The 20693-nt window shown below is 44.7% G+C and overlaps 1 protein-coding gene across 4 annotated transcripts in view; it reads right to left on the bottom strand.

The window, feature by feature from the left end:
- The window catches only part of SCRN1 (secernin 1), a 57448-nt gene that overhangs the window by 20740 nt on the left and 16015 nt on the right, over positions 1–20693 (bottom strand). For 3 of the 4 annotated variants that reach the window (XM_032643404.1, XM_032643403.1, XM_032643405.1), the window contains exons 2-3: positions 16863–17022; positions 6014–6195 (exon numbers count right to left, since the gene is read on the bottom strand). In XM_032643404.1, coding sequence (XP_032499295.1) covers positions 6014–6195; positions 16863–17021 — 341 coding nt within the window. In that variant the 5' untranslated portion in view covers position 17022. The remainder of the gene's footprint in view (positions 1–6013; positions 6196–16862; positions 17023–20693) is intronic. The other variant, XM_032643406.1, reaches the window with a different exon arrangement.

Genomic DNA, 20693 nt, shown 5'->3' with positions numbered 1-20693 from the left:
TACTTCCCTCTCAGGCTGATTTGAAAGAAGATGGCATGTAATGGGTGTCCGGTAAATGTCTACTTATTCATCTCTTCATTCAACTTGTACTTCTGGTGGCAGAAGCATAGAACAGAGCAATGAGCCTGCTAAGATGATAGCAGAGGCCAGTCCTGGGTGAGTTTTCGACTTGAGATGCAATCGTTATTAAAATTCACCCAGCTTAATTCTTCCTGAAGGGACGTTTCACTGTGCTGCGGGATAATGCAGCTCTGTGCTCTGGTCTTATCTTTGCAAGCGGCTTATTTTCATAGGTAATTGTATATCAATTCATTTGGCATTTCTCAATCTAAGCTTATTTAGGGAGACTGGTGACAAGGCAATGCTTTGAGAAGCTGAAGCCTGAGACTTCATGGGAGTGATAAAAGAATAAACTCGTTAGAAGGTGGAATTAGTGGACTCTTCCGTTGGTCAGTGCCATCTTCTCCAGAGGAAATAAGTGCTCACCTTAACTTGAGGATCCAGAGCAAACAAGTGTGCTGTGAGTACCTCTCACAGCGCAGAGCTGGGCACACAGGAGGGGCCCTGCTTTCCACAGGTCCCTGGTGGCCCCTGGTTACACCGTCTTATGTACGTATTCCAGGGAGAACCCTGTGCCCAGGGCCTTTGCAGGGCCCCAACTTACCCGTGCAAATGTGTGCTAGGAGCCTGTGAATACCCAGCTGGGGCAATAGTGCCACGTCTGGAAGCTGTGAGTTCTCTTGTGCAGTTTCTAACTTACTCTCCTGCTGTTCTGCCTGTTTGGGTCCCACGCTGAGATTCCAACACACGTGCCCTCCCAGACTGACTTTGATGCCCTCTGCACGGCATCTGCAGGGGCGCCTCAGCACTCATCCACAGACACGATTCTGATTACACCCCTCACGCCAGGGCCGTGGGGAGAAGATACGCCTTTGTCCCACCTGACCATTCCCTTGCGGTCTCTCTGCCATGGGCTGAGAACAGGACAACTGCCAGAGCTGTGAATGACAGCGGGTTACACCCTCTCCACCTGAGACTCAGAGCTGTGAATGACAGTGGTTACACCCTCTCCGCCTGAGACTCAGAGCTACAAATGCACCAGGCTATGGTGATCCAGGCCACGAGTCTCCCAACATTGAGGCCTGTTTTAAGCTTTTCATGACAGTTTCCCCTCCTAGATGAGGCAGATCCATCTGATGCCAAATGAGAACACAGCCTTGCTGGCCCCCATGCCTACTTTCACTTCGGGTGCCACACCTCATTATGGGCTTGACTGGAGCAGGAAAAGGAATGAAATTAACTGGGCCAATGTTAAGAGTCTTGCTCTGACATCAACCTTCAGTGAAATTCAGATCCTTCCGAGGGTGTGCCTGGTCCGGGTTTTTCTGGATCTTGGAGTTAGATGCTCCCAGATTCAAATCCTTATTTTTTATGGGAAATCCTGGAGAAAATCCCTCTTTGGGGCCCATGACCTTTTCACTGGTATGTCGAGCTCACTGTGCCCATTCCTGAAAGGTTAACACAGCTCACTAAGAAAGACGAGCACCGTGTGCGCTCCCCTAATGCAAGCCCTCGTGTTTAGAAACTCGGCTTGCTTGTCTTTTTGACACCTATGTCTCCATTCATTAGGGAGACCCCTGTGCCTTTGAATCCCAATTAGGTAAAACTAAGTTATAACTAGATTTACCGTGGATATATAATTATAACTAGATTTACCGTGGATATATAATCACTGCCCTGGGGAAAGTCATAAAAATAGTCAACTCCCCTTCCCTTTTAGGGATGAGCTTGGTGTTCCCATAGGGATGTAGATGCAAATAATCTTCCTTCTCCCCCGGAAATCCAGGGGTCTGAAGGCCCCTCTCTTGGTTCATGATTTTTTGGACATCGAACATTCCCAGCCTCTAGCCAGAGGGACAGAAGCAGGAGGGGGAAAAAGTAGATGCTAAGGGCTGTACTGATTTGGAAGAAAGATGTGGGAAACCTTTTGACTAACCTCTGTCTCTTGGTATCCAGAGCTTCCTGGCTCCTGGAAAGGAGAAGTAACCTGCGATCTAGTACAGACAGGGGTCGCCTCCCTGAGGGGAGAGGGCCCCGGTACACCAGGCTCTGTCAAAGCCTCAGGCAAGTCCCTTAACCTCAATTTCCTGTCTACCAAACAGAAGTAATCAGACCCACTTCACTGGATTGCTGTCAAAGTTAAATGAAACATTCTATGCAAAACGCATCATACAATAGTGTTCGCGAAATAGTTAACTCTAATCCACAGGTTCTTTCCTCCTACAGACACTGGCTGGGCCCCCTTTCAGGTCACCTGTGGGTCCTCACACTCCCCACAACCTAAAGACAACCCTTGGCCCTTTCCAGTGGTTACACTGGCCTCTTTTCAAGGACTTTTGTGTCTTTTTATACGCTGAGGGTCTGATGGAAAGTGTCCAGAATTATCAGATGCTCTAAAATATTGGGATGGACTGCGTTTTAGCGACAAAGTTAAACCCAAACGGAGCAGCAAAAGTCAGTCTACAGAAAAAGAGGAGAGCAGAGCAGTCACGGAAAGGGAAGAAGAGGCGTGAAACACTGAATGAATGCAGTGACGCGCTGGGCCAGCTGTGCCAGCTCGGAGCAGACTGCTCTGTGTCAAGAATTTCGATCTAGTGGTTAAACCATTGGTAGTCTGAAATCCGTCATCGTGGGAGTATTTACACCACGGAAACTGGAAAAGGCTACAAACCAGAGCTGCCCCCCACCATCCCGCCCCAGTCTGGTTATTAAACATTTACCAGAATGCCACTGATGGATGAGTTCTAAGAGCTGTCTAGTTCTCATCCAAGAGGCCAAGGTGCATTATGATCATGAGAGACAGACCTTGGATTGTAAGAGAGCCCCGACCTCCAGAAAATCAATTCCCATTTTTTTAGGCTAGCTCCATTCAGCTTCTTTTTACTTGGTACCAACCTCCTGAAACATGCAAAAATGGAGTATATGTGTTTATGTGCCTTTTCCCTGGAGAAAGGGATTCGTTGAAAGATTCTCACAGAGATCAGTGGATCGTAAGTAGCAGATGTTACTTAACATCATAAACATAAACTGAAAATGAAATATAAAAACAGTATTGCCTAATGCTTGAATTCCCACAGCAAACCTCTAGGAAGCACATACAGATTATACTTTTATCTTAAACTCAGTGCCCAATAAAGGGCTACCAACGTTCACTTAACATCCCTTTGGACTGAGGCTGGATTCGACGTGCTGTTGGAAAGCACAAAAGATCAGAATCCATAGAGGGGCAGCCGGCCCTGTATAATCTTTGAATAATCAACCCCAGGTCTAGCAAGCACTAGAAATAGAGTGGAAAATGCAAAGAGCTTGCTCTCCCAGGAGTTGTCCAGGAAAGAACTGGCATCCAAGCACAGTAGACAAGCACAGACAGAGGAAGTAGTGATCCCTCCAACAGCAATACCTTGGAGATACTGAGCCCAATTTGAGAGAACACAGCTCACGGACTGAAATTTTCCTCTAGCGCCCTGGTTCTCAACGCTTCGTGTGTATCAGAAGCACCTGGAGGGCACGTTCAAGCACGGATTGCTGGTCCCACCCCCCAGAGTTGCTGATTCAGGAGGTCTGTGGTGGGGGCCCAGAATCTACATTTCAAACAACTTTCCAGGTGATGCCAGAGCTACTGGGTCACCAACCACACTTTGAGACCCACTGCTCTGGAACCTTGCTACTCAAACAGTGCTCTGTGTGCTTCAGCACCCATCACCTGGGAGCCTCTGAGACATTGATCTAGGAGGCCTTCTGGCTCAGGGGTCACTTTTAGCATTCGGTTAGTATGAACTGGCCCCTCACTATCTGACTGGGCTTGGCTGAACTGATCATAGCTTGTATAAAGCTGAGACCCTGAACTCACAAAGAGCCACTCAAGGTGCAGACACCTGCGGCAGGGTCCTCTTCACATACCTGCTTTTTTATCGTCATAACTGGACATGGGTGGCCAGGGAAGGAGTTGAAGTTAAATGACTATGGTTAAATTCACCCTATAATCTACTCCTGACACTTGTTAGTGTCCAGACCTTGGTAACTATCACAACCCCAATTATGCCGAGTATATCTTCTTGGTCTACATCCCCGCGGCGTTGTGCACCCAGGTCACAGGCAACTTCTTCTCGAAGCATTCCTAAACAGACTCAGTCCATTATCATCTCTGAACATCCAGGGGTGTTTTCTGAGGGCCTGGGATTCTGTGCCATTCATGCAGCTACAAATCTCAGATTGCCTTGAGACACACCTCTCCTTCTGTCATCTTAAATTGGTCTTAAAATCTTGCATTGCTCAATTTTCTGTCTTCTCCCTGCAACCAGACTAAATCTCTTTGAAGTTTTTGAGCTTCTTCATGTGCCCGCAGAGCCTAGCACAAAGCAGATATTCAGTAACTCTCGTTGCCTTATAGGTTGATGAACTTGAGAAGATACATCAGAGGCTTTGAAGAAATTTTTTTAAAAAATTCTTTTCTGTCGTCCCTTAGAAATCGACTGTTTAAATGGTGGTATTTGCCAGTTCTATAAACCCCCTGCCATAAAGTCAATGATAACTCAAAATGCAAGGCTATGAATGAGGCATAAAAGGGACATTATTTTTCATTGTTAACTCTTCATTTTTAGGATTTCTATTAAGCACGGAGGTAAAAATACTGGGACAACTGTCAAAACATAAGCTCAAAACTTGTTGTTATTCTATCCATTTCATTCTGTTGATCAAGAGAAAACTGATTATAAATATAAGGCTTTTCCCTCCTTTTCTCCAGCTCAGGGAACCTGCTCCTTCTGAGTTTATAATAACCAGGAAGCGTAAGGAAGGGTGAGGAAGGTATGAAGGCAATATGGCATCAAAGGGGTGTCACAAACAGACCTGTCCATCAGCTGGAACAAGCTATGGGCCAGGGAGGTCTCTATGTGCAATTTCTCCCTACAAAACCTACAAAATGTAAAAACCTCTATTCCTTTTTACAGGATGTGACATGTGGGAAGCTCCCTGGAGGTCACCCAATCTAGGCCTCACATCGGACAAGTGACAAGTATCCACACCGAAGACCAAGACCTCCAGCTCCCAGCCCAATCGTCTTTCAATCAAGCCATTACTCTATTGCATTTCAGTATTTCAGAAAAAAGGAAGCCATTTCAGAACGTTGTTTCATTCCCACCCACCGTCTACATTAGTCATTCTTTCCAAACTCAGTCGTTGATCAGCCACTACGTGCCAGGCACACAGCCCCTGGTGCTTGTGACGCAGTAGTGAACCAGCCGACAGAGACCCCCATCCTGCCAAGCTTACACGTCCGCTTCCCTCTGTTACACTGTGGCTGGAAGGGGAGGGAAAGGAAGAAAAGATGACCAAGACTTAGGGGGGAAAGGAGGGAAGTGATTTCTGTTCTTTTTTCCTTTATCTTTTATGTATTTTTAATATATTCCTTTTATTTTTATATATTATTAGATAGATACATTTCAAAGACCATAAGCTTCATCCATTTAAAAGTGTAGTTCAGGGGTCTTTAGTATATCCATAAAGTTGTGCAGCTATCACCATAATATAAATTTAGAACACGCCAACCCCCCAAAAAGAAGCACCATATCCATTAGGACTCACGCCCCATCCTCCACTCCAACCCCAGGCAACCACTGATCTACTTTCTGCTTCTATGAACTGGCCTATTCAGGCTATTTCATGTAAATGGAATCATACAATAATGACCTTTTGTGTCTGACTTCTTTCACTTAGTGTAACGTTTTCAAGATTCATCATGTTATAGCAGGTATCAGTACTGAATTTTTTTTATTGCTGAATAATACTCCGTTGTAATCTATTCTTTTTTCCATCACCTCCAAGTTTATATCAAAAGGCACAAGTCTTCTTTGGAAGGACTGTGTTAGGAAGTATGAGGTTTGGAGGGAGATAAATCCCATCCCCACACCCCACCTGCTCTGGGCAGTTGTTTCAAAGAATCACCAGGCAGTACCTGACCAGATCCATCCCCAGTAAGGCTTCCGTTTCAGCGGCTGGCTCTCTGGCATTGATGGCTTCATTGGCTATGCACACTCCATGTTCATTGGCTCCCATTTCTGCCCCCCAAAGCCAGGCAGGTCTGCTTATCACGATGGCATGGGTCCTGGGAACTTGGTCGATTGAAATGTAAGTGCACTAAAAAATGAAGACAGGAAAGAAAGGGCCATCACCTGTCAGGTACCACTTAGTTTTCACCTGGGTACTTACATTAAACCACCACATCGGTTACAAACAGAGCAGAGAAATAAAAGGCCTTGGGAACACCCAGACTTAAAAAACACCACACGTCTCAAAGCAGCTCAAAGGTTTCGCCAGTGAGTTTCGGTCTTGTCACTCACTCAGTTTTCTGTCTCTTTGGTTCAGGCCAATCTGTGCATAATGTTTACATCTACAGCAGCCCACCTTCTCGAACCAGGTATTCAAGCAAGCTCTGCCCTGAATATTCTGTATCTAGCCTTTTCAATGGGCACAGATGGCCACCAGCATTTTAAACAAGCATAGCTATTCATTTGCAAAATTCCTTCTAGATCAGTGGTTTTCAAACTTTTTAAAAGTTATAGAGTCCTATCTATAAAAGAAACTTTACCTAGATGCCTAACATAGAAAGCAGATAAAAGGAAAGATGCTTTGTCTGAAGAAAAGAGGTCCCCTAAGCTTCCTGCAATGATCCCTAGGGCTCCCTGGAACACAGTTTGACAACCCACATGATTGCTCTAGTGGTAGAGAAGAGAAAATGATAGTGATACTTTACATTTAACTAACGCATTAAATGTACACTCTCTTATCCATTGTGCTTCCTGGTCTGTCCCATCTGATTCCCACACTAAGCCCATGAGGTGGACAAATAAGGAAACAGTCCCAGAGAGGCATATTCCTAACTGCTGTCACAACTGCAGTACATAACCACTTAGAGCTGTGTCTTATTTCTCCAGGCTGCTGTGTCTTTACCTGGAAAATGAATGAGCTAATCTAGATCAAGCTACTTCTTTCCAAGTATTGATATTTTTAGCCTCAGAACACTTCCTCCATACAAACTCTTACATAAAAGCATAAAGACAATAAAACTGGTCAAAGTGTATTGAGGTGAATGGAAGGACAGGCATGGGACTGGGGATAGATAACTCAGAGCCTTTCCCCTCCCCATACCGGGCCCCTGGGAGGACTCAGCTAGAGCAGTTGGAAAAGCACTAAACTAGGCTGTCCACAGGAGCCTCCTGACGCTGACATGCTAGCAGTCTACGACACACGTACTCGTCCCGTGGAAGCTGCGGTGTGGAACTCAGGGCTCTAAATTACACAGAGCTTTTCAGCTCTCAGGGGAGACATTTATCAGCCACAGCAGCCATTTGCATTTTAAATTGGGCACCTGAAAGCACTGGATCAACTGCAGCCTTAGATCAATTTTTTGATTCAAGACCCACTTACATGGACTGAATGCAGCCCAGAAAGCTACTCTGCATTGATTTTCCATAATCTCTAAACCTCAGGTAAGAGCTGAAATGCACACTCACTGATCACGTGACATCCGTCTCTTCACGATCCACGTTAGGTATTGCTCTGCGCTGGGATGATGTTATTTCACTGGGTAAGTGTCTGTAAACTGAAAGCTAATGAAACCCGGAGGTTGTCAAGAGACCTTTGAATTTTTCATGGCAAATTGATAGTAAAATATACTCTTGAAATGTTTTCCCCTATTCAGTTCCCGAAAGTTATTTATTGTTTTAAAAAAATGATTCTTTTACAGCAAAAGGCTGGCCAAGGCGGTAAACAAGCTACGGTCCTCTGTGCTCTTCTAAATGGAATTGAAGTTTATATGTTAGAATTGTACTATTTCATGCCAAAAGCAGCATTGATCAACACTTTCCAAAACCCCTGTACCCACTGAGGTCCAGTGACAAACTCTACCTTGAAAAGACTAAGTAAATAGGCAAGGAATCTCAGGTTCTTAAGCACAGATTTATCATAAAGTATTTTTTGTAAGGACAGGAAAAAAGCAAAATAGGAAATGAGCTTTTTATTTGCCCTCAAATTCATTTTGACACATTTGTTCCCATTTCACCAAGTATCTACGGAGCACCGACCACACACAAGGCATTTTGTGCTAAGTGCTGCTGGCAGATAAATCAGTGAGGAGACCCAGTCTCTGTCCCTTCAGTTGGGAAAGAAGGAGAAGGCACATACGCAGACTACGACCACAGGCCAACTTCAGTAAGGGTCACTGAGGCCTGTATGCACTGCATCTCGTCCCCTCCTCCCACCTCATACTCTGATCCACACGATCCTGCCCTTCCTTTTCCTTTCACTGTTCCATGCCATTTTGACCCTTCCAAAATACTATATAACTGACTGACGTATCGTACGTGCTGTTTATGTGTGCTATCTCCACCAGCTAGAATGTAAGTGCTACTGAGAGATTACAGAAGGGAAGGAGGGAGAGATCTTTGCTGTTTAGTTCATGACATATCCCAAATCTGGTATATAGTAGGCATCAATAAACCTTTTTTTGAATGAATGAATGGATAAGTGAATGAACGAATGAATAACACAGGTCGGAGGGAGCATAATAGAGGTTCAAAGGAAAGGGAACACAACCAAGTGGGCAGAGGTTTCATCAAGTGAGTGACATTTAGGTTGATCTTGAAAAGTAGGCCAGACATCGAGGTATTCCAGACAGAGGTAAGAGCCTGAGAAGAGACAGGTGGGGATGTCAAAAATGTGTTCACGGTTCAGGGAGGTCCTCCACCCTGCCACTTAGGGGAGCTACGATGGCACTGAGTCACAGGACTGCAAAAGCTCAATAAGTACTGACAGATAAAAATGTTGAACACTGAATGCAAAAGACCATATGGTCTCTGTGGGAGTCCAAAATACATGCAGCCAACCTGACACTTTTCAGGCCAAACTTAGAATCACGAGGAAGGAAGGAGATCCCCAACTAGCCAGATGGGCTAAATCAGCACCTCCCAAGCACCAGACTGCAAGCTGATGCCCCAGATCTCCTCACAGGCCACAGGGTCGGGGAACGGGAGGTGGGTGGGTGTGCACCCCAGCCTTAGTGAGCCTATAACACATGCCCCTCGGGGCAACTTTGTCATGGACCACAGAAGTCTGGGCCTCACAAGGGCCCTTCTGTGGCTGCAATTCACACATGGCCCACTGGGTTTGAAATCTGTCTAATGACACCCAGGTGTAGGAGGGAGTAGGGAGGATGGACACACTTGTCTCATAGAGATCGGTTACTTAAAATCCCAGTTTGGGAGCAAGCCTCACAAATAAGGAACATTTACACAAGATGTAATGAGTTAAACGTTGTAAAGCCAGCCATCTAGAACATGAACTCTGCAGGCAGTCATTTTCTTAAGTAAGACTCAATGACACTCACAGTTTCCACATTATTAACAAGGCAGAGAAAAAGTGGGATTTGAGGTAGCAGGAAAGGTGTCTCTGGGAAAAAAAAATCCAAAAGTACCTGAAATTTTCTTTCAGCCTGGAAAAACAATTTAGTTCTAAAGTCAAAAGTCCTAGCCAAATTTCTATGAGAAAAAAAGCAAAGAGAAAACGTTCACCACTCAGAAGATCAGTCTTTACAGGGACAGTTCAGGCCTCACTTCGGTGATTAAGCTGTTCAAGGGGGCTTCAGAAAAAGAGGAGCAGTTCGTCTTGCTGCCCCATGGCCACACCCACCCAGCCTTTAATAAAACTAATCTGTCAGCTAGTGTGACTTCTGGGGGCCAAGGCCACACAGCAACATAAGAATGCCCAGGGCAGGGGGCGTGGCGAGGCACACTTGTAAATGTCAGCCCTGCCTAATGCTAATCACTGAGCTTTTAAAAGTACTACCTGCACTGAGCTTGTCGCTCTCAGGTGGCTCCTGGGGACATATATGCCAGGTTGGAGGATGGAAAAATAAACCTTGACAAGGCCCCGGAGGCAAAAACAAATGACAATTCTTGTTCAGGGCAAACCCTTTATTATTTTGTGTGATGGTGTCCAAAATGAAAAGCAAAATCAGCGTCATGCTGTCGCCTACCCCTTGCACATTCCTGAACACACTATTTCTGGATATCACCCAGTGAAAGTGGAATAGAGACACTCACACAATAGACGTTGCAATTAATGAAACGCAATCATTGTGCCTTTCCTACTGTACTCAGATGGTGAACACAACCCTGGCACCACCAGCGAAAACCACTGTGAAATGAGTTGATGAGTCAGCCAGACTTCTTAGGGTGGGAAACAAAGGCAGGGAAAATGGGATGCTTCAGGGAAATAGTTTTAGTTTTAGAAAATTTGTGCCTCTAAAGCAGCACTGCTAATTATCACTGAGGTTGTTCGTTTTTTAATTGTTTTATTCCAGTGTCCTGCCTGCTACTTGACTTTTGAAAATGTGCCCTTAAGGCTCATATGAGTCTAAACAAAGACAAAAGAAGATGCTGACCACACTTTAGAAGAGCTGCTTTTTATTCCCCTGAAGCTGTAAGATCTTTGAGGATGGACAATGCAAAGACCTGGCGTCAGAAACAGGATTGGGAAAGGGGAAGTGATGGAAGGAAGCCCCCTGCCGAGCCACTCTCCCACGGAGCAAGGGAGCCGCTCTGACCCCACAGAAGGCTGGGGACTCCTGCTCCTGGGGCTGAAGAGAAGAAAACAGGAAAACAGGAAGAAAGACACACAATCTACTTAGTGGCCATGGAGCTCTGGTCAGATTTCTTTGATTCCAGAATGACTTGTGCTCTCCTGCTGTAGGGGATAATCTTCAGAATTAACATTCAGGACCCACTCCCTGCCCCACCATGTACACACATACTCCAAACACCACAAATACAGCCACCACCTAAACAATGCTACTAACAACACCACCAGCTATCATTAATTGGTAATTTTCTATTCTTCTTGCAAATATTTTCATTGGGGAAGAAAAGGGAAATGATCTAATAAAAACCCACCCCAATCGTGAAAGTTGTATAACCTTGCTGAGGATACTAATCCCACACTGAACTTCATACAGTAGAAAATAAAAATAAATTCAAACTAACTTTCAAAGAAAAGGAAACAATGAATTCTAAAGGAGAGAAAAATGGAGGTGAGGTTTAATATATAATAATAAGAGAATCTTTCAAAAAACATTATGTATCACACCTGACTTGGCTATCAAGAATTCTGTCTCGGGCTTCCCTGGTGGCACAGTGGTTGGGAGTCCGCCTGCCAATGCAGGGGACGCGGGTTCGTGCCCCGGTCCGGGAGGATCCCACATACCGCGGAGCGGCTGGGCCCGTGGGCTGTGGCCGCTGGGCCTGCGCGTCCGGAGCCACCTGTGCTCCGCAACAGGAGAGGCCGCCATGGTGAGAGGCCCGCGTACCACAAAAAAAAAAAAGAATTCTGTCTCCATAAATTGTGGTATAATTACTCTCTTGGGTACCAAGTATGACTCATGTAAACTGTAGCTGAAATCCATGGTTCTTCCAGGAAAATATTCTAATGTTGGATCCATTTTTTTCTTAAATAGAAGGTTTAACCATTTAAGAATAGACCTATACCCACCCGTGAGCACAGATGCACATCCACACACACACAAATGCACCCATGCACACACAGAACATCATAATCCAGGAAATTATTCATCTGATTCTTCAACGCCCCTACCCACAGGGAGAAGCAGGGCCTGAGGCAGAGGGAGACGAGTTCCGTGATGCACAGTGTATAGCATCCACAGAGAGGACACAGGGGATTTCACAGTTTGATACATACTTATCCATCCTACCCTGCAACCAGATGAGGAGTTGTTAAAAACCCAGAATCCACAGAAGAAAGACTAAAGAACAGAAAAGAAAATGTTCCAATCTGCCAGCTGTGTATCTGAACAAAAATGTGCAGGGTGATCTTAGAAACTGGGGAGCTCTGTGCTGGAGGACCCCATTTCTCATTCCTCCATCTCAAGCAAAGTGAACTGGACATAGAGTAGATGACAGAGGGGCAAGCAGACCGATGGACAGACTGAGTGCAAGATGAAGGGTAAGAAAGGGGACGAACTGGAAGAGAAGACCACCTGGTAGGATGGACCAGGTGGAAGGGTGGGTAGGTGGGCAGATGAGCAACCACAGTGACTCTTTTTTTAAAAGAAACCTCCGTTAAAAAAAAAAAAAAAAAACACAATTTTGTTTATTTATTTTTTTCTTTTGGCCACGCCGGATGGCATGCAGGATCTTAGTTCCCCAACCAGGGATTGAACCCGTGTCCCTTGCAGTGGACATGGGTTTGAGCCCTGGTCCGGGAAGATCTCACGTGCCACGGAGCAACTAAACCTGCGTGCCACAACTACTGAGCCTGCATTCTAGAGCCTGCGAGCCACAACTACTGAAGCCCACACACCTAGGGCCCGTGCTCCGCAACAAGAGAAGCCACCACAGTGAGAAGCCTGCGCGCTGCAACCACAAGTAGCCCCCGCTCACCGCAACTAGAGAAAGCCTGCGCGCAGCAACAAAGACCCAACGCAGCCAAAAATAAATAAATAAACAGACAAACAAATAAATAAAAGGTGGGAATCGGTAGACAGGAATAAGGGGAGATTAAGACTGCTTACTGTAAACATTTTAATGTTATTAAATCTTTGAACCACACCAATATATCACCTATTCAAAACGTAAAATTACATTAAAAAGTATCTTTACCCAAATGAGTTGAAAATTTATGTCCATACAAAAACCTACGCACAAATTTTACAGCAACTTTATTCAAAATTGCCAAAACTTGGATGCAACCAAGGTGTCCTTCAATAGGTGAATGGAAGAATAAATTATGGTACATCCAGACAATGGAATATTATTCAGAGCTGAAAAGAAACATTCTATCAAGCCTGGAAGAGACATGAATGAATCTTAAATGTATATTAGTAAGTGAAAGAAGCCAATCTGAAAAGGCTACATACTATATGATTCCAACTATATAACCTTCTAGAAAAAGGAAAACTATGGAGACAGTGAAAAGATCAGCGGTTGCCAGGGGTTAGGGGAAGGGAGAGATGACCAGGCAGAACACGGAGGATGTTTAGGGCAGTGGAACTACTCTGTATGACAGATACATGACATTAGAAACTGTCAAAACCCATAGAATATGTAACACAAAGAGTGAACTTTAATGTAAACTACTGCTTTTGTTAATAATAATGTATCAGTACAGCCTCATCAATTGCAACAAATGTACCATATTAGGACAAAATGTTAATAATGGGGGAAACTGGGAGGCAGGGGGTTGGGGGGAGTTGAGGGGTTATATGAGAACTCTCTGTACTTATACTCAATTTTCTGGAAACTTAAATCTGCTCTGAAACTGTCTATTAATTGAAAAGAAAAGAAAGAAAAGTGAGCAGGGTGCCAATCAGGAAGAGTTGTGAATGGCATACAAATCAGCCTGGACTCTCATCCTATAAGCAACCAAACATTTTTAAACAAGGCAATGACAAAACTGTGATCTGGAAAGAAAATTCCGGTGACGCTGCAGGGAACAGAATTCAGGAGAAAGAGACCTGGGCACCAATAAGCAGATTAAAGCCGAAGGGAGATGGGGGTGGGTGCGAATGAGCTGGGGGCCGTGGAGTGGAGGTGGGGACACAGGAGAGGAAGCAACAAGACGCAGTGACAGCCACCCCCGTGCATCCACAGAGAAGTGGGAAAACGGGGGTCAACGCTTCTGTCTGGTTTCTAGATTTAACGATGCGGCAGACAATAGCGCTGTTAGGGGAACAGATGAGACGGGGAAAGTGAATTTGGTTTTGGATCCGTAGAGTTATTTTACCTGCAGAGTATGGATGTGGAAACGTGCAGAGGCAACTCAGAACACAGATATCCAACTCAGAAAAAAGGTCAGGGCTGCCTTAGGGACTAACTCTGGTATGTATCAAGCTGCACTTATTTATGCAAAGGGACATAATGTAACCTATAGTGTATTTGAGCATTAATATGCCATAGGTTAACTAGTGAAAGGAATCTAGTCTATTTCCTAAAATGACTGTAACCGTGAGTAAAATACAGACTTATTTAACCTATTCCCCAAAAAAGAAAACAAATTTTTTCTAAAATATTTATTTCAGCCATATTCATAAAAGGCTTTGTACAATATTGTAGTTACTATGGCTACTAAAAAATGACCCCAAATCTAGTGGTGTAAAACAACCGTTTATTATGTTCGTGAATTTGATGAGTCAGGAATCTGGACAGGGCACAGAAGGGATGTGTGTCTCTACTCCATAGAGCCTGAGGTCTGGAATCACTGAAATGTCATTCACTCACACATCTGGCAGCTGGCACTAGCTGTAGGCTCTCCATGTGGGCCCCACCCCATGGTCTGTGTACATGGGTGTTTGGGTTCCCCCCAGCATGGTGCCTGGGATCTTAGGGCTAGAGTTCCAAAAGAGGGAGATGAGTGGAAGCTGAATCCTTTTATGACCCAGCCCTGGAGGTCACACAGCATCACCTCCGTCACGCTTCACTGCATGATGCCATCGGAAGTCCTCACCAAGATTCGTGGCAGGGGTGGGGGGGGCATAAACCCTCCACTCCATGGAGGTGTGTCTATCACACTGTGAGAAGTACATGTGGAATGGGATTTCATATAGCCATCTTTGGGAAATTAAATCTGCCCACATGAAAATCAAAGTGTTGCTTCAGTTTTGCATGACTCTCTGGGAAAAAGAAACATTTAGGGAAGACAGACAGGGGAGGTCAGTAACAACGCAAACCAAGCCAACTTCATCCATACCGAGCCCACTCTGTTCCAGGAACAGAAAGAAACATTCAGATGCAAACAACATGGACATTCAAACATTACTGAATACCCATTTAAAAGCTAGCATGAGCGCCAGAGAACCTAGCACTCTTTTCTGCCTGTATGAAAGGAAGGTCCCGCTGAAGCTTAGGGGCTTGGACCAAGTTAGTGGTGCAACACGAGAGGCAAGTGGTTCTGGCGAATATCCTGTGGGAGCCAGTCTGCCGCTGCCTCGACCACAGACTCATGCACTCTGCCTGTTCGTCTCAGCGTCTCTGTTGAATTCACCTCGCATAAGCAGCTCCTTGTAGAGTTCTGTTGCTCTGGTGATGCTTAATGCTTTTAAAGGATCGAAACAGGTAAAGATTCAGATAAGAAAATGAAATACGCACTGATGAATACTCACTTAAAACCTAGCACAGTCACCAGAAAAATCAGTTTATTTTGTAAAGCATAGAACATCAAAGAATACAGATGATGTCGGGGCAAGAGTTTGTTAATCTACTAGCTCCCATTTTTTTCATCCAAATTCTTCATCCTTCAACAAACAATTACAATTTAAACACGTACAACTAAATATACCATAACCAAGAAGTTTATTCCATGAATGCAAAGATGGTTCAACTTATCATGAAATAGGAAGAAAAAAAATCAGGGGATTATCTCCATAATCACTGGAAAGATCTCTAACAAAATGTCACACCTGTTCTTGAGGATTTAAAAGCAATCAAAGTATGAATTGATGTATACTTTTGAACATGACAAAGCTATATAAATCTCTGTTCCCAAACCAGCATCTTACTTTTAATGTGGAAGCACTAGAGGCTGTCCCCCACCTCAGGTCAGGAACGAAGGCAAAGATATCCATTATTTCCCTCACTATTAATACTGAATCCAAGCTATAAGCCAAACAAACAAGAAAATAATTAGAGATGTAAGAACAATCAAACAATCTCTATTTGCAGGTTTTGTAACAACATACCTGGAAAACCCAAGAGCATCAATAATAAAAGCTGACACAACCAATAAAAGGATTTAGCAAAAGAGCATAATGTAAAACTAACATGAAATAGCCGTCATGAGAGTTTGACAACACACGCTGGGAATATGAACAAACAGGCACCGTCTTACACTGCTGGTGGGAACGCAAAATGGTATGGTACACCAGCTATGAAAGGAAATTTGACCATATCTAACAAAATTACCTATTTACATACTCTGACTCAGAAATCCCATTTCTAGGCACCTATTCCAAAGAAATACTGACTGAGCACTCAAAATAAGAACTGGTGGATACGTTTTAACATGATAAAAATATATAAACCGAGACCAGATACTGCGACAGACGCACAAGGCTGTTATTCACTTCAGCACTATTTGTAAGAGCAAAAGACTGGAAACCAACCCAAATGTCCAGCAGTATGGGACCGAGTAAAGTCTGATTACATCCACAGAATGAAATACTACACAGCTGTAAATGAGGGATGAAGAATCCCTTTAGAGACCAGATGGAGTGACCTGCAAAATACAGTTTTAGTTGAAAAGAGCAAAGTGGAAAAAAGTGTATATAGCATGCTACCATTCATCTAAGAAGGGAGGAAAGGGACTGGGATAAATATTCATATGGATATGTATGTGTGTGTGTAGTTTATTCCATATATTAATATATAATTTTTTAAACGGAAGGATAACCCCCCACACTTCCAAAACATGATAACCTATAGAAGAAAAAGGCAATGGAGTGAATGATACAAAGGCAGAAGCCAGACTTCTATGAATATATCTTGTTTCATAGATTTGACTTTGGAATTGTGTAAATATTTTACTTAAGTATAAAACATGGGCCATAGCAACGAATGTAGAATTCTCCATGTGACCCTGTTTTTAAGGCTATGAACAAACCTGAATGGAAACAGGAATCAACAGAACCCACATGACAGTTCTGACTTGTGAGCAGGCTTCCAGGTTAAGACATCAAGGTGCTGGACAAAGCCAGAGAAAGAGAATACATGTTAATTGAGAGACAGTAACACGTGACTTACCTCAGCCTTGCTCTCGGGTTCATGATCAGCTGCGGAGAAATACACAATCTCTTGCACTTCATCCCTGGGCCGAGCTGAATTTTTCCCAAATACCACCAGACCGTCCTTCGCACGTGGCGGGAAGGCCACAAAACAGTAACTTGGAGGAGCTAAAGCCATCCTGAAAAGAGAGAGAATGGAAGCAGGCCTAACATGGAACATTCCACCGGTGAGTTCTTCAAACATATTTCACCCACTAAGAGAGTTCTAGTATTGAACTGTGTGCAGCAAGCTCATTAAGACAGCCCAGCTGGGGCTTCCCTGGTGGCGCAGTGGTTGAGAGTCCACCTGCCAATGCAGGGGGCACGGGTTCGTGCCCCGGTCCGGGAAGATCCCACGTGCCGCGGAGCGGCTGGGCCCGTGAGCCATGGCCGCTGAGCCTGCACGTCCAGAGCCTGTGCTCCGCAACGAGAGAGGCCGCAACAGTGAGAGGCCCGCGTACCGCAAAAAAAAAAAAAAAGAGAGCCCAGCTGGCAAATGAAGGTGGGGTGTCTGGAGTAGAATCACAAAACCACTGACACCAGATATTGTTTAGTACTCTGTGGGAATAAAGGATCTCAGGTTCGCAACAGACCGCAGTGACAGCCAAAAGTGCAAGGACGCAGGAGAATGAAAGGTTATTGTTCCAGGCAGAAAACACACACGCTGCCATCTGTCACAGCAATACAAAAATAAATAAATATACGTTGTAACAGTGCACTACTGAAGTGCCTCTGATCTAGAGATGCATGGCTGCCATATGATAGTTTTTGGGGTGCTCATGGGGAAATGGGTCTGGAAATAAACTGAAAGATACCCCACTCTTTCATGTATATCTTTCTCTGCCTCAATGACATAACACTCAAGCACCTTTTGGCTTTCCTCCCGCCCCTCTAACTGCTCCTGGGCTGGCTAGTTCTCTTCTACTTGGCCATCGAGCATCCTCACTGCTTGGCCCTTCCTTCCTCATTTAATGCTCTTTTCTTTCTGGGAAAACTCATCCATGCCCAGAGCTTCGCTTGTCATTTACGAACCAGTGACCTACATATATAATTCCAGCTCAGTTCTCTCCTTGAGCTCCTGACCCACAGACCCAGCCTACCTGATATCCAAAGCTGAGTTCATCATTTTCCCTAAACTGGATCCCTTCCTAAGGTTCCCTGTCTCAGCAGCCAGCTTCATCATCCATCCCACTGGAGCATCAGGAACTATCCTTACCATCTGCTTCTCCATTAAAATATAAATGAGAAGTAAAGCAATATTCTCAGAAAAGCAACTGGGATTCAAAACTCAGCCTCGTCACCTACTAGCTGTGTGACCTTGAGCAAATCACTTTACCACTCTGAGCCTCATGGATTTTTTTTTGTTTTTTGGGTTTTTTTTTTTTTTGTGGTACGCGGGCCTCTCACTGTTGTGGCCTCTCCCGTTGCGGAGCACAGGCTCCGGATGCGCAGGCTCAGCAGCCATGGCTCACGGGCCTAGCCGCTCCGCGGCATGTGGGATCTTCCCGGACCGGGGCACGAACCCGTGCCCCCTGCATCGGCAGGCGGACTCTCAACCACTGCGCCACCAGAGAAGCCCTGAGCCTCATGTTTTGCCCCAGCCCACAGACGTATCATGAGCATCAAATGAAATGATTCTTGAGAACATATTTTGCAACTTGTAGAGGCTACGTGAGTATACGAGATATTTTCTTTGGGTTTTGACCACTCAAATAGAGCAGTGTCTCAAAATTTCTGTTGAGGAAGCCAATCAAAATCAACTCCCCTCACTCATTACTGGACCAGTTATCAAGTCACAGAGTCAGCAACATTCTACGTTTAGAAACATCTTTGTGAGGAACCATATTGCTACATCTACATCCAGGCTACTTCAGGGTAGTCTGTGTACACACACCCCGGGCTGCCAGAGTTCTTCCTGGCAGTGCTTATGACAGGTCCCTCCCCAGGGCACAGAGGAGTAGGTACTCCATAACTCTGCAAATAATTCCCTCCTAGCTCAGGAAAATAGCCTCTAGCCCCTTTGAGGGAAAGAAAAGGCAAGAAAATAAAAGAGACTCCAGTTCTTCCTCCTCTTAACCTTTCCCATTTTCACAAAACCACATTATCTTCAAACTTGAGGGGTAGAGAGGAATAAACCAAGACTCTGTATGTGTAAGGAAGACCTACAATAATTATAAGATAAAATGCCTTTATAGAGGATTCCTAGAATTTGGAGGTGGGAAGAATTGCTGGCTGAGCCAAATCAAGTGAAACAGACCCAGAAGGTAAGATCGGGAAAGAACGCGTTGTCCTGTGTTTGTATGACTCTCGTATGTAATAGGACTTCCCTTCTGCCCCCGTTGTTGGGCCATGTCAAAAGTGCTGGTGTCTGATCTATGAGCAGAACCTTACTTTACTCGATCCTTAAAAACAGTAAAAATCTGGGACTTCCCTGGTGGCCCGGTGGTGAAGAGTCCACCTTACGACGTGGGGGACGCAGGTTCCATCCCTGGTCAGGGAACTAAGATCCCACATACTGCGGGGCAACTGAGCCCGCGTGCCACAACTACAGAGCCCACGCACCCTGGAGCCTGCGCACCGCAACAAAAGAAGAGAAAAACCCGCACACCACAGCAAGAGAAAAGGTCACGCACCACAACGGGGAGCCTGCACGTCGCAACGAAAGATGCCGCATGCCTCAACGAGGATCCCACATGCTGCAACTAAGACCCGACACAGCCAAAAATAAATTAAATAAATAACAGATAAATCTTTTTTCTTTTTAAACATCTTTATTGGAGTATAATTGCTTTACAATGGTGTGTTAGTTTCTGCTGTATAACAAAGCAAATCAGCTATACATATACATACATCCCCATATCCCCTCTCTCTTGCGTGTCCCTCCCACCCTCCCTATCCCACCCCTCTAGGTGGTCACAAAGCACGGAGCTGATCTCCCTGTGCTATGCAGCTTCTTCCCACTAGCTATCTATTTCACATTTGGTAGTGTATATATGTCCATGCCACTGTCTCACTTCGTCCCAGCTTACCCTCCCCCCTCCCCGTGTCCTCAAGTCCATTCTCTATGTCTGTGTCTTTATTCCTGTCCTGCCCCTAGGAGTTTTTGACTAGCACTTATTCTTCAGCTTGGACATCTGCTTGGTCAGCAGGTCATCTGAGTCACTTGACCATGACGAATACATAGGCAAAGGAAGCCCAGGGATATGTGGGCCCAGAGAGGCTGGCTTTTCTGCTGAATTTGGGGAATGATTGGGAATGCCAGAAAGGAGCAGAATTTTTATGTCATTTTTTTTTAATGTTAGATGAACCCATAAACTGTGTATCACAACCTGTATAGCAAACTAGCGAAAGCCAACTGTCCATTACTTTTCCTGGATCACCATTCTACACAATGACTAGCCTCAGAGATGACTTCGCTGGATCCTCGTCTGCTCTCTAGATCAGTGCTGTTCAGAACTTTCTACAATGACGAAAATGTTCCATCTCCACTGTGTAATACGGTGGCCACCAGCCTCAAGTGGCTAGTGGCGTGTAGTTAGTGTAATTAAGGGATTAAATTTTTAATTTTATTACAAATTTTAATTCATTTCAATTTAAATAGCCACAGGTGGGTAGTAGAAATCCTACTGAACAGAGCAACTTTACAACTTCCCAATAAACCCAGAAATGAGGACTTTCACATTGAGGTTTCCAATGACCCCAAAAGTATTTATTTGTAAAGTCCTCCACTTATTCTATGACAAATCGTGCTATCACCCACAAAAACTGAATTAGTCAAGAGGAGGTAGGACAATGCTACAAGACTGAGAAA

The sequence above is a fragment of the Phocoena sinus genome, chromosome 9 (assembly GCF_008692025.1).
Source record: "Phocoena sinus isolate mPhoSin1 chromosome 9, mPhoSin1.pri, whole genome shotgun sequence".
Lineage (NCBI taxonomy): Eukaryota > Metazoa > Chordata > Mammalia > Artiodactyla > Phocoenidae > Phocoena > Phocoena sinus.
The sequence above is the reverse complement of the archived record's forward strand: the minus strand, read 5'-3'. Positions and strand labels throughout refer to the sequence as shown.